Source organism: Bos javanicus, chromosome 10 (genome assembly GCF_032452875.1).
Source record: "Bos javanicus breed banteng chromosome 10, ARS-OSU_banteng_1.0, whole genome shotgun sequence".
In the NCBI taxonomy this organism is placed as follows: domain Eukaryota; kingdom Metazoa; phylum Chordata; class Mammalia; order Artiodactyla; family Bovidae; genus Bos; species Bos javanicus.
Window position 1 is genome coordinate 58916498 of NC_083877.1, and position 15421 is coordinate 58931918.

Sequence of the window (15421 nt, forward strand, 5' to 3'; positions counted from 1 at the left end):
CTGGTTCTGCTAAATTCTTCACTTTTATCTGAGCTCTCTCTTTCTTTCATCTTTACTACGCCCTTTTTTTTTTCCCATAATGATGTTAATAAACTCATACTTTAAGACACTGACAGATTATAACATGAACCACTATGTGTCTTACATCATCTCACAGTAATCCTACAAGGTACTATCATTCCCCATACAGAAAAGAAACTGGGGCACAGAGTGTTAAGTATTATGCCCAAAAGCACAAGTTAGTAATTAGTGAAGCCAAGAATTAAAATTTGACAATCCAACTTCAATTCACATTACCTAACAATTTCTACAGTGCTTTCCTGCTTGGATGTGAGGGACTCTCATTTCTCAAATCCCACCATGCTACCATTTTAAGAGCAAGCCTAAGCTTGCTAAATTCAAACACTAAGCTGCTACTGTCATAGAACCTACAACTTTTTATATATTCACACAAGATTCCTCCTGTGTACCTACCCCAATATTTCCAAATAATGCCATTACTTACCTTCCAAATACTCAATAGCTACTCTTAATCAGTCTCCATTGCAGGAAGGAGTGTGGGGAAAACATCACCAAAAATAATCCCATTGAGGAAAAGTAGGGTGAGACAGACAGCATTTAAAACAGTGGTTCTCAAACTTGACTGCATGTTGTAATTATCTATGGAGTTTAATAATAGCAGGAGCCTATGTCTGATCCCTCAAAGAATCTGATTATGGTCTAGGGTATGGGATTTTAAAGTGATCCCCAGTCTCGTGGACTGCACAGTGACTATATTTGTGTTGTGTTGTGTATTAGTCACTCAGTCATGTCCGACTCTTTGTGACCCCATGGACTATAGCCCACCAGGCTCCTCTGTCCATGGAATTCTCCAGGAAAGAATAGTGGAATGGGTTGCCATACCCTTCTTCAGGGAATCTTCCAGACCCAGGGATCAAACCTGGGTCTCCTGCATTTCAGGCAGATTCTTTACCATTTGAGCCACCAGGGAAGAATACCATATTGTATATTTGAAATCTGCTAAGACCCTAAGTGTTCTCACCACACACACAAAAGTAACTGTGTGAAGTGATGGATGCATTTTAATTAATTTGACTGTGGTAATCATTTCACAATATATATTAAATCATCAAATTGGACAACTTGAAAAAAAATCACATTGCACAATCAAAATTTTTTTGTCAATTGATGCATTTTTTCCCCCATGCCACAAAGCAATGCTGAGTGGAGGCACACTGGCTTGTCCTACAAATTAACTCAATTCTGTCACTATATACCTGGAGACAGAATCAGATCTTATACGTTAAAGGCTTAGTTCCACAAGACTTTCCACAAGTCCAGGTTGTCAACTACACTGCTGATGCAATGACTGTAAACTGGAAGGTCCCACAACCCACTTCTCAGGTTCAATTGATTTGGAAGAGTGGCTCACAGAATCCAGAGAAACATTTACTTATGTTTACCAGTTTATTATAAAGGATACAAATGAAGACGTATAGAGGGTGAGCAACAGAAGGGTCCCAACCACAGGAATTTCGGTCCTCACTGGAACTGGGGTGTGTCCCCTCCCAGAATGTGATGCATTCACCAACACATAAGCTCATCAAATTCCTTGGTTCAGTAAAAAATTTTTTGAGCTTAATCTCCAGCCCTCAAATCTTTCCCTTCCTTGAGGTCAGTGGGTAGGGTTGAAAGTTCTAACTCTCTAAGTACTTGGTCTCTCTGGTGACCAGCCCCTTTCTGAGACTATGGGTGAACCACAGGCCAAAGTCTTTTCATTAGCATTAACTCAAGTGTGTTCAAAAAGGCTTAATATAAATAAGAAAAGACACTCCTATTGCTTCTGGAGGTGAAGACTTGTCCGATGTTTGGGTTCAAATAATTTCACCTTTCCCTTCAAGGCTCAAAACTGTTCTACTTAACCCCACTAACCATCAACCAAGATGAAAAAACTAAATTCTTATACATTGATATCCATGATCAATGAGGACCAGTTTGTTCTAGTCACAGATACTGCCCTTAACTTCATTAAATTACAAGGCATCAAATCAGACTAAATGCCTCTCCCTAAGAATATATATGCCTTACCTCTGTTCCTATTTGTCATATAATATAAAGGGCAGAGTCAGACACTAAGTATGCACACACTTAAAGTGTGGAGATGTGCAATTAAACTTCTAATTACTTTTCTCTCTTGGAAGCATGAATAATCTCTAGGCTCTAGTCTCTATCCATTTGGCCTAAGTCCTGTCAGACCCCGTCAGGGAAAAAACGTCCTGAGGTCAGCCATTTAGTCACAAAGGCAACTTAAAGTTTAAGAAAGGAAAAGCACTCATCCACTTAGGAAAATAGTTCAAACTAACTAAAGGAAATTGAGTCCTTCTCTTGGAGAAAAGCCCACAATCTAGCCACAATCAGTTATGAGGACCCACTAGTTTTCCAGCGTTATAAGTGTTACAGTAAACTTGTTTTGACTTTCCACACACACAGGCCCATCCTCTCTGCATCTAGGCTACAATCTTTTAAGTGCTCATGGTTGTCTGGGATTCATTTCTAGGGGTATCCTCTTATCTTGGATCCATGTACCTACCATAACATTTCCTGTGTGATGCAAATGAACATTTCCTTTTCTCGTGCCCTATCCCAGGCGGCCTGTTCTTTCCTAACTTTCCTGATGCTACTGACCTTTTTAATATCAATATAGTTGATTTTAAACTATATTTACTCTCCCATTAGTAACTACATTAAACTCTCCCCTTATCATAGTTCTCACTTTTCTAAAAAAATAGGTGATACTAATTTAGCTGGTAAATCTGCCTTATATTCATTACCTCCCTATATTTAATTTCACTGACCAAATGTCTACCATTTTTCATCCTAGAAAAAGTTCTTATAGACCAGTAAGAACTCATAAACATCTGACATATTATAGAACAGTACCCATTCTCCAAGTCATAATTTCTATCTGTAATCACATTTCCTTTGCAGAAAGATCTCTTAAATGACATAGCACATTTTCATGGGACTGAGGCTGGTAAGGGTCTCTTCAAGTGGTCATATTTCTCCTCTCCTACCTGGTACAAACAAGTTATTTCCATTGGAACCCTTTTCTGCTGACTTCTATCTATAAGCCAGATCAGTCCCTTTTCTTTATTTCTAGGACAGCCACAGGATTACTAAAATCAATCCCTGGATATTACCTGGTCTCAGATAGCTCAGTTGGTAAAGAATCTGCCTGCAATGCAGGAGACCACAGTTCGATTCCTGGGTCAGGAAGACACCCTGGAGAAGGGATAGGCTACCCACTCCAGTATTCTTGGGCTTCCCTTGTGGCTCAGCTGGTAAAGAATTCCCCTGCAATGCAAGAGACCTGGGTTTGATCCCTGGGTTCGGAAGATCCCCTGGAGAGGGAAAGGCTACCCACTCCAGTATTCTGGCCTGAAGAATTCCATGGACTGTATAGTCCATGAGGTTGCAAAGAGCTGGACACAACTGAGTAACTTTCACTTCAGATTACTTATTTTTAGGGAACAGGTCTTTTTAGTCATTCATTGAATACACTGCTAGGTACCAGGCAAAAGGGACATAAAAATATACACCTGGTTCCTAGCTCTAAAAAGCTCACAGCCTCTTTTTATGCACACACATAACAAGTAAATTTCATATAATCATTACCCATTTGGCTGCAGGCCATCCTTCTTTTTAATTATTGCAATGGGTGTGAGGCATTTAAACCTCCTTTACCTTCTGTGCCCCAAATATCAGTTTCAAGCCCCAGAACATTTTTCCTACTATGCATTATAGCCAACAAGAGGCATCTGTAAGTGAGATTTAAATATCACTTCTTTGTGTCTTAGGATACGCAATGCAGAGATGGCCAGCAGATTTAGAATCTTTAGATAAGAAGTCACCACCTGACTTACCGTGTTTCTTGCATCTTGAGGAGAGGCAATACGGAAACAAAACACTGCTTTGAATGCTCTGGTAAGGCTAGGATGAAAGCAGGGGATATGGACAAGTTCCTGAGGATCAATCCATGCTCTAACCTGTCAGAAGCCCATAAAGTTTTCTCTGAACATCATACAGAAAGAGCAGTGTCTTTACTTTTAACCAATTATATGACATGCTTTGGGGCTATAATAAGTAAATCACTTTTTTCATCCCATTCCAATTGCTTCTGCTCTTTTTAGCTAATGCCTATCAAATTACTGAATAGTATTACTTTTAGATGATAAAGAATATATAGACTGAAGAACAACAACATAGATCACTTTGCATTTATTACATGTTTAACTGAATTTCTTCAAATTACAGAATTCAACTCCAAAATAAGGCAACTAATGCCTGGTAAGCTGTTATTCCCTTGCATTTTTCCCTCCTAACATTTTAAAACAAATGAAAACAACACCTTAAAAGACATGTGAATAGATTCAGTGCACTTTCAGTGGCTCACAAACATGAGATAAAGACCACATTAACCCCTAAAAAAAAAATTGCTTGATATTTTAAAACACAAATGACATGAACTAAAATAAAGGAAAAAATAAAACACTGCGCTTTAACCAAAATTGTTTCCATAGACTATAGAATATTTTTTTTAAATACTGCTCCTCTGCAGAGCACATGCTGTGCTTGGCATGCTTGGCACATTAGCACTTGGTAACTGTTCAGCTTCCATCTGCAGTTTTTGTCGGAAGGACCCATTCTCAGGGCCCACACTCCCCTGCGACTAATCTACTCCTCTGGTGGAAGCCTGCTCCTTCTTCCTCCACTGTCTCTTAAGGCTTTCCTGTCTTCCCTTTATTCTCCCCAGATTCACACTCATTGCCACCTGTGTTCTCAGCAAAGATGCCCAGCAGAGAACTCACCAGCTGCATCTCCCCTCCACAAGAGCTCTCACTCCAGATGTCACCCCTTTACTTGACTGAACTGTAAGATAAAGAGACAATCTTGCCCCCAAAAAGTTTGTTCTTCCTACTTCGTCACATCTCCTATAATGCAGAAAAGGCTGGCAATGCCTCATCTAGAACTTAAAACATTCATTAGTTTAGGCAGAATTTATACTGCTCTGAAGTTCTTTAAAATCTACTCCTTCCTATTTTTAAAAACCATAAAAATACAAAAATGTAAACATTCTATTAAACATTCAGCAGAAATCCTTTTATCCTACTTTATGCAGTGGGTTCAGAAAGAACAAAAGTGACACCATGTTCCCTCTGACAGACCCCAAATCATACTCCCAGCCCTAACCTACCATTCCACATTTCCCACCATTTGCACTGTGGGCCAAGCACATCTCTCATGACAACTGCTGCTGCCAACCCTGTAACAAAGCAGCACAACAGCTCACTGTAATCTCTCCCAGCTAGCTGTCCACCTGCTTGTTGGGAACCTTTACATCCACTGTTCCACACTCCACCCAGCCGTGGTGACCACACAAACTAATGGAAGCAGGGACACAAAAATATGAAGCACCTCTTTTGCTACACTTTACATTCCTTCACAAAGTGAGAGGGCACTTCCTATCTCTTTGTCAGAGTATCAACAGAACTAGGCGGGGTGGGAGGGTGCTGCTGACAGAGGCAGCACTAAAGAGAAAGCCAACAGTGTCCACACTCTCCCAACATTCATATTCCTGTCGTCATGACACTGCTGAGAGCTTGAGGATGAATCTGATATTCTATTCAAAAGAAAAAACCTACTCAGGAAATTCTAACCACTTATTGCTCTTGTAGCAAGGTTTTACTGCATGCTTTTTAGAAGTATGAAATTAACAAGGTATTTTTTTAATGAGTAACTTAAAAATCAATTTCTTAACGTGGCTTTTGTTTTTAGGGAGACATACGCTAAACACAATAACTAGTGAAGTCTATCAGCTTTGGGGAATTCCCTATCAGTTATGACTAATGAGACAACCTAAAACCACAATTCCACACCTGGGTGATAAACAGTACCAATTAACCAGAGTATTAACTACAATGACTTAAAACTATATTACCTGAATAGTTTCTACCATGAAGTATCAGAAAAAGTGAAATAATAAATATTTTCCACAGCACCATAAGGTTTTATAAAATACTCTGTTTTTAACATAAATGTATAATCATAAGATTCTGGTCTATCATTCATATCAGGCTTAACCTCTTTTACTGATAATAGTTCTCACAGAGGTCATATAGGCACAACTGTAACATGAAAATCATATTTTACTGAAGATTCTGTATGGTAAACTTAGACTACCACTCTTCTCGTTGCATCCATTGAGTACTAGTGGATTCAAAGGCCAGGAAAGATGGTTTTGCCATTTGTACTCTATTCACATATTTTAATGTGCCCAAAAAATCTAAGTGGTAACTAAGATATTTGCCATAACTGAAAAGTCCTTTTATACCTGTTTACTTTAGTACTGTGTGCTCTTAACAGGTTTTGTTTCTAAATGATAGTATTATGTAAATGGCTCTGAGTTTTGAAAACAAGAACACAGTAATTCATTTTGAATTTTAAAAATTAATGCAAGTGGAAAACAAATTTTATAGCCAAATTGTTTGCAATTATGTGTATCAAGTTATAATAAAAACTCTACCATAGATTGTGGTGGTTTAGTCGCTAAGTCGTGTCTGACTCTTTGCGACCCCATGGACTGTAGCCCACCAGGCTCCTCTGTCCATGGGATTTTCCAGGCAAGAATACTGGAGTGGATTGCCATTTCCTTCTCCAGGGGATCTTCCCAACCCAGGAATTGAACCCAGGTCTCCTGCATTGCAGGTAGATTCTTTACTGACTGAGCTGTGAGGGAAGTCCATCTACCATAGATTGGATCCCCCCAAAATCCAACGTGCTTATGGGTCTCCTGAAGTATTAGTATGTGCTGTGCCAACTTAGCTCAGTACTGATCTAAGCAAACATTATTGAAAGTAATGACTTGCTGACCAAAAAGCATATACTGCATTCCAAAGCCAAATATGAATTTGATTTAGGATTATTAAGTCCATGTCTCCCCTCCATTAACGCAGAAAACTGAGACCTGGCTTTACTATAAATCAGCTTTAACACTAGAGTAAATCTGCTATAAAATTATTTATAACAAAATAAATTATTTTCAGACCCTCTACACTAAGTGATATATATAAATCTTTAGCAGTTTATAACATTAGCTTAGGCCACTTTTTTAGGACCCAAACCTACTGTACAATCCTGAGTAAAAGGTTAGGGGTACAGTTTCTTGGGGATCTTTCTTGATCATGAACCATAAAGAAAACACATAAAACCACAACCTGTAATAATCCCCATTTTCATTAGAAGTACCATTAATTCTTTTTACTTTGGTAAATAAGTTTATCTATGTAAACCATTTATTTTGACGGAGTAAAATATAAGCAGAGCTTTTGCTAGGATCCCTCCATCACTTTTTGACACTGATAAAGTAAATAGTCAGGAAGAGTAGAACAGGAGGATCTGAACCACAGGGCTAACGTGTCACCATGAACTCGGAAATGCAGCAAGCAGGGGATGGATGGGAGCAGTTGACAGGCCAACAGCCCTTCATTACCTACAACAAAGCAAAATCAGAAATTCTTTAATACAAAAAGATTTCAACAGACAGTTCTACAAAGAAGATATACAAATATCCAATAAGCATGTGAAAAGATACTCAACATCACTGATCATTAAGGAAATGCAAATCAAAACTAAAATGACACACTACTCATACCCGTTAAAACAGCAATTATCAAAATTCTACTTTGGGGTATATAACTAAAAGAACTGAAAGCAGGGACTCAAACACAGATTATTTGTATATCCATGTTCAAAGCAGCATTATTCAGAACAGCCAAAAGGTGGAAGCAAACCAAATGTCCATCAAAAGATTAACTGACAGATAAAATATGGTGTATTCATAAAATGTGACTGTATTTAGGCTTACAAGCAAGGAAATTTTGACACATAACATGGATGAACCTTGAAGACATTAAAGTGAAATAAGCCAGTCACAAAAGGATGAATACTGTATGAGTCTACTTAGATGAGGTACCTAGAGTAGTCAAATTCATAGAGACAGAAAATAGGATGGTGGCTGCCAAGGGCTGCAGAGAGGCAATGGAAAGTAGTGCTTAATGGGTACAGTTTCAGTTAAGAAAGAGGAAAAGGTTCTGAAAATGAGAGTGGCAATGGCTGCACAACAAAATGAAATATATTTAATGCCACTCACCAATACACTTTATGATCCAAATGGTAAAATTATGCTACATATACTTTACCACAGAAAAAAATTCTTTAATAAAGTCTGCACAACACACTTATCAAAAAGATGCTCATAAAAAAAATGCTCATAACAGGATATACATCCCTAAGAAATTAGATATTTTTAAGAGTTTGCCTTCTGATTGTAAGAAAAGGCCCCATAAACACAAGACTGCCTTCTCAAAAACTCTACAAACCTATAATGTCAACAACATGAAGTCTTAGTTCCCGTTGCAGGGCCTTTAAGGTAGAACGCAGAGCAGCTTGAGATTCTGACATCTTTACATTTTGTTTCACATCATTTGCAAAGGATAACCAGAGTTTACCAAAGTCTTCAGTCGAGATTTTTAATGGCCTGAAAATAATTGTGAAAATTAGATTTATGTCCCTAAGAATGAAATGATTCTAAACAAATACATTTCAACTGATTCATGGGAATAAAAAAAAAAATCATTACAAATCTAAATCCTATGAAATCTATGTTTTTTAAACCAGACATGATCAGAATGCTGACCAAAATCCTCTAACTTGAAGACAATGCTGAAAACAGATGTTATTACAGAACAAATGTCTTTTCAATAAATCACCCAGTTCTTTTTCTGCGCATCAGTCATTACAGTAAAATTTCACCAAATAATTTCATGAATCATTCAAATATAAAACTTTTCTTTCATGTATACTTTAGACTGGGGATTCCCAGGTGGCTCAGTGGGTAAAGAACCTGCCTGCAATGCCAGAGATGCCAGAGATATGGGTTCGATTCCTGGGTCGGGAAGATCCCCTGGAGAAGAGCATGGCAACCCACTCCAGTATTCTGGCCTGGGGAATTCCATGGACAGAGGAGTCTGGCGTGCTTCAGACCATGGGGTCACAAAGAGTCAAACATGACTGAAGCAACTGAGCACACATACTTTAGATTTGGGGACGAGACACTCTATCAAAGTCATGTACAAAAGTACGAATACAAAGATCCAGCACCTTAAGCAAAATGGACCAAGAAAGAATTTTAATAAATACAGTTTTTAAATGGTTCAAGCAGCTAAAGATCAAATAGTTAACACTGGGATATCTCTGGGGGGAATGGGAAATTTTTATATTCTACTTACATTTTTCTATATCATTTAAATTCTTATAATAAGTACTGATTTTATAATTAGAAAAAAAATTTTTAAGATACAGAGGATTTTACTCATAAGAACAGAATTGTTTGTGGCACATATGCTGTGCTTCTTCAAGTTACTAATGTTCACCATGGGACATAACCTTCATAGTCACAGAATCTAAGTTTTCTGAAGGCTGGATTTTATCTTTTCAGCACGGCAGGCATAAATACATACTCTTTGACAGACTGATAAACATGTTCTTACTAGAAGACTTTGAAGAATGGGCAAAAATTATAGATGGATATGGAAAGTTAAAAAAATTTTTTACAGATATTCATTGGTATTCTACATTCTTCCTTCAGGCATGCTTCATTTTAAAAAATGTTTGAACACAGTACAATATATTCATAATACTAAATGAGAGCAGAAGGGTTAAAAGATTGTTTTCAATTATGCGGGTAGTACTGCACAAGCTAGTACAATAACTAAATGCTGTATGTCTAATAAAAGCTTAACAACTTTACTGGTCATAGCAAACACCCTCTTCCAACAACACAAGAGAAGACTACACATGGACATCAACAGATGGCCAACACCGAAATCAGACTGATCATACTCTTGGCAGCCAAAGATGGAGAAGCTCCATACAGTCAGCAAAAACAAGACCGGGAGCTGACTGTGGCTCAGATCACAAACTCCTTATTGCCAAATTCAAACTGAAATTGAAGAAAGTGGGGGAAACCACTAGACCATTCAGGTATGATCTAAATCAAATCCCTTATGATTATACAGGGGAAGTGAGAAACAGATTTAAGGGACTAGATCTGATAGACAGAGTGCCTGATGAACTATGGATGGAGGTTCGTGACATTGTACAGGAGACAGGGATCAAGACCATCCCCAAGAAAAAGAAATCCAAAAAAGCAAAGTGGCTGTCTGAGGAGGCCTTACAAATAGCTGTGAAAAGAAGAGAAGCGAAAAGCAAAGGAGAAAAGGAAAGATATAAGCATCTGAATGCCGAGTTCCAAAGAACAGCAAGGAGAGATAAGAAAGCCTTCCTCAGCGATCAATGCAAAGAAAGAGGAAAACAACAGAATGGGAAAGACTAGAGATCTCTTCAAGAAAATTAGAGATACCAAGGGAACATTTCATGCAAAGATGGGCTCAATAAAGGACAGAAATGGTATGCACCTAAACAGAAACTGAACATATTAAGAAGAGATGGCAAGAGTACACAGAAGAACTGTACAAAAAGAGCTTCACAACCAAGATAATCACAATGGTATGATCACTCACCTAGAGCCAGACATCCTGGAATGTGAAGTCAAGTGGGCCTGAGGAAGCATCACTACGAACAAAGCTAGTGGAGGTGATAGAATTCCAGTTGAGCTATTTCAAATCCTAAAATATGATGCTGTGAAAGTGCTGCACTCAATATGCCAGCAAATTTGGAAAACTCAGCAGTGGCCACAGGACTGGAAAAGGTCAGTTTTCATTCCAATCCCAAAGAAAGGCAATGTCAAAGAATGCTTAAAATATCACACAATTGCACTTATCTCACATGTTAGTAAAGTAATGCTCAAAATTCTCCAAGCCAGACTTCAGTGATACATGAACTGTGAACTTCCAGATGTTCAAGCTGGTTTTAGAAAATGCAGAGGAACCAGAAATCAAATTGCCAACATCTGCTGGATCACTGAAAAAGCAAGAGAGTTCCAGAAAAACATCTATTTCTGCTTTATTAACTATGCCAAAGCCTTTGACTGTGTGGATCAGAATAAACTGTGGAAAATTCTGAAACAGATGGGAACCAGACCACCTGACCTGCCTCTTGAGAAATCTGTATGCAGGTCAGGAAGCAACAGTTAGAACTGGACATGGAACAACAGACTGGTTCCAAATTGGGAAAGGAGTACGTCAAGGCTGTATATTGTCACCCTGCTTATTTAACTTATATGCAGAATACATCATGAGAAATGCTGGGTTGGATGAAGCACAAGCTGGAATCAAGACTGCCGGGAGAAATATCAATAACCTCAGATATGCATATGACACCACCCTTATGGCAGAAAGTGAAGAGGAACTGAAGAGCCTCTTGATGAAAGTGAAAGAGGAGAGTGAAAAAGTTGGCTTAAAGCTCAACACTCAGAAGACTAACATCATGGCATCCGGTCCCATCACTTCATGGCAAATAGATGGGCAAACAGTGGAAACAGTGGCTGACTTTAATTTTTGGGCTCCAAAATCACTGCAGATGATGACTGCAGCCATGAAATTAAAAGACACATACTCCTTGGAAGGAAAGTTATGACCAACCCAGACAGCATATTCAAAAGCAGAGACATTACTTTGCCGACAAAAGTCCATCTAGTCAAAGCTATGATTTTTCCAGTAGTCATGTATGGATGTGAGAGTTAGACTATAAAGAAAGCTGAGTGCCGAAGAATTGATGCTTTTGAACTGAGGTGTTGGAGAAGACTCTTAAGAGTCTCTTGGACTACAAGGAGATCCAACCAGTCCATCCTAAAGGAGATCAGTCCTGGGTGTTCATTGGAAGGACTGATGAAGCTGAAACTCCAATACTTTGGCCACCTGATGCAAAGAACTAACTCATTTGAAAAGACCGTGATGCTGGGAAAGATTGAAGGCGAGTAAAGGGACAATAGAGGATGAGATGGTTGGATGGCATCACTGATTCAATGGACATGAGTTTGAGTAAACTCCGGGAGTTGGTGATGGACAGGGAGGCCTGGTATGCGGCAGTCCATGTGGTCGCAAAGAGTTGGACATGACTGAGCGACTGAACTGAACTGAAACACTAACATTAGTTTCTCTCAGAAGTTTTCCATAGGTTAGCCAACCCTATCCTATACAGGGTCCCCCACACTATAATCATCCATCACACCATTTACTTCCTGTTCATAGGACAATTCACAGTTATACATCCATCTGTATAACTATTCAATATCTCTCCCTAGAATGAACCCTCTCCTCCCTTTGTGGTGTTATACTCCCTAGCACCTAGTACAGTGCTCTGTCCAGAGAAGAGCCTAGTAAATACTTGCTGAAAGAATGAACAACTTGAATTAATATTCCAAAAAATATTTACCTAATGAAATCTAACAGTGATAAGTTTACTGAAAATTCAAGCTGAACAGAGTGAGTATCCATCACTTGATAAGTTATAAAACCAGACAGATTTCCTTCTGTAAATGGTTTTTCCATCTGCACACTATATTGAAAAATTTTGGTGCTTTCTGCTTCTATTACGGGCAAACAGCATCCAGGTTGCTCAGTGATCTGTAAATAAAAGTAAAGTAAGTACTGAAGAAGGTATCAATACAGACTTTCACATGAATACCAATATTCTATTTAACTGAATTGGTACAAAAGCATACTATAGTGAGATATTAATAACAAGCCACAACACTAGGATAACTGACAACTTCACTTGAGAAAAATTCACTAGCATAGATAATTAAGAAATAACAATACATAGGTCAGAAGTATGCAACAAACAGCATTACAATGAAAATGTCTATGTGGTTTAACAACAACCAAAAAACAACAACAACAACAACAGTCCTGTGGCTCTCAATACTAACTAGTAGCAGGTTTTTAAAGCTAGGAGAATTTAAAGAAAAAACAAAAACAAAAAACAGGTCTATCTTTCCCTCTCATTCTCCACCCTTACTCAAATCAAGTTCTGGTGGTAAAGCTCAGACAACTGAACTGGGTTTTGGTTTGTTTTTAGGTTTTTAGAATTAGGTGATTCTAATGTATATCTATGGGCTTCTCTGGTGGCTTAGCAGTAAAGAATCCGCCTACAATGAGGGAGCTGCAGGAGACGTGGGTTTGATCTCTAGGTCAGGAAGATGCCCTGGAGGAGGGCACGGCAACCCACTCCAGTATTCTTGCCTGGAGAATCCATGGACAGGGGAGCAGGGCAGGCAACAGTCCATAGGGTCGCAAAGAGTCAGACACAACTGAAGCGACTTAACACAGCATGGCAGCACAACGCACACATCTACAGTTAGGAATTTCTGCCAGGTCAGGCCCAGGTAATATCCCACTCAATGCATTCTAGCTCAGAGAAGAAATTGGATCAGTTTTCTCAGTCTTCTCTAATACAATCTTTATTATGTTCCCTTGTCTCCTTTGAATGATTTGTCCCACTTAAAATAATTTTAAAAATCTGTCACACCTTTTTTTTTTGCTAAAGAAGAAACAAGGATGTGGGAGAAATTTATAAGCCATCAGAAGCATCAACAGTAGAAACACTAAGGAAGCACTGTCCATTTAAGGCAGAAAAAATAAACCATTCATTGTCTTACCTTGAAATTTTCTGCAGGAGCCATTTCTAAGTTAGCACTTTTCAGTTCCAAACCACTCTTATTAAAAACTGACCAGACCACCAACAAACAATCATCTTTCCAAATTTTGTAAGAAGACACAGATATGGCTTCATTATTACAGACCTCCATAAGATCTGAATGTATGTGTTCAGTAGTTTCTTCCAACAAAGAAGAAGCTAAAGAGATTTCATTGGCAACTGAGGCTGGAGTGGCTTGAGGAGGATGAAAAACTTCCATGTTGTTATCAGCAAACAAAGAGGGTGTAGACAGCCTGCAATTTGAGATTTTCTCAACCAAGGGCAGTTCTGTCAGTGACTCAGAATCCAAAAGTTCTGAACTGAGAGAAAATTTCTTTAATTCTTTGTCTCCTCTATCCTGCAAATTATCCAAACAATAATCTTCTTCGTAAGTCACATTTGATGAAGAACTAAAGGAAGAACGGACTATATTTTGATCAGTGGTTGTTTCCTCACTTTTGGTTTCTTTGATTTTTGATTTCCTTCTAAACTTGTGAGAAATGGTATCTGCTTTTCCGAGCTGCAAAGATAAAACATAATAATACAAAAAGAAACCATTCTACTACATCATGAGTCAAACTTTTTTTTAATCATTTCAAATGAACAATGTAGTAACTAGCTAAGGTTCTACCTATTAGAGATGAATAAAATGTTAAGCCCTAAAATTCTGACAGCTACATAAGCTAAATCTACTATTAAGCTAAATCTACTTCTCATTAAAAACACATAAAACCAGAAAAAGAAATAAGGTCAAAAAGTCAACAATGAACAATTCTAAATCTTGTTAGATTTCAGAATGCTAGAGTACAGAATTGCACAAATTAAAAACAGTGAGAAAGTTAGCAATTTTTTGTTTCCAGAGTTGTCCTGTAGAAGCTAAAATACCCTTAAACATAGGGATGCCTCAAACTTTGGCTCAGTAATCTATAATAGTCCTATTTTTATGACCTGTGAGTCAATAAACAGGGAAGAAAAACTGACTTTACCTTAATAATCAACTAGCACTGGCTAACTAGAACTCACAGAAGCAAAGAATTCTAAAAGTGACTAGTGAAGTACATTACAGACTCAGGGGATGGGAACAGCAAGTTTGCTATTCTTGAGCTAAGCCTCCCAAGGAAATGGCTGAGAATTCATGCAAGAGTGATGGCTCAAGAGCCCTCTTGCCTCACAAAGAGATGACTGGATGGCATCACCAATGCAATGGACATAAATTTGGGCAAACTTTGGGAGATGGTGAGGGACAGAGAGGCCTAGAATCCTATGGTCCATGGGGTTGCAAAGAGTCAGACACAACTGAGCAACTCAACAACATTATTACATGTATTATTAAAAAATAATACATGCTAATTTTACATAATTATTTGCTTCCCCTCCTTTCTGCATGATGCCATCTGAGTTATAACACAGTTCCTCACATAATTCAGAGCCCCCCGAAACAAGGAAATACACTCTTTTTACACTCTTTTTTTCCAACTAATCTAGTGACAGCTGAAGAAAAAAGAAAAATGTGAGGGGTAACGCAGAAAGGATTTAACCTAACTTAAATAGAAAAACATCCTACTTACATTTCTTATTTCGAGCCCACCAAAAAAAAAGAAAAGTCTAATTAATTTATCACCCTGAATGTTCTCCTGAGAAATACTCTGAAAGCTATGTACTTTGTTGAGAAGGTAGAAATCCTTCAACACCAGGAAAAAGGCTC

The 15421-nt window shown here is 38.2% G+C and overlaps 1 protein-coding gene across 3 annotated transcripts in view; it reads right to left on the reverse strand.

Annotated features, from left to right (window-relative positions):
• Positions 1 to 4263: 4263 nt before the first annotated feature.
• AP4E1 (adaptor related protein complex 4 subunit epsilon 1) overlaps positions 4264 to 15421 on the reverse strand; it is a 69387-nt gene continuing 58229 nt past the window's right edge. For all 3 annotated transcript variants that reach the window (XM_061428775.1, XM_061428774.1, XM_061428776.1), the window contains 4 exons: positions 13679 to 14236; positions 12454 to 12644; positions 8439 to 8596; positions 4264 to 7549 (listed from right to left, as the gene is read on the reverse strand). In XM_061428775.1, coding sequence (XP_061284759.1) covers positions 7389 to 7549; positions 8439 to 8596; positions 12454 to 12644; positions 13679 to 14236 — 1068 coding nt within the window. In that variant the 3' untranslated portion in view covers positions 4264 to 7388. The remainder of the gene's footprint in view (positions 7550 to 8438; positions 8597 to 12453; positions 12645 to 13678; positions 14237 to 15421) is intronic.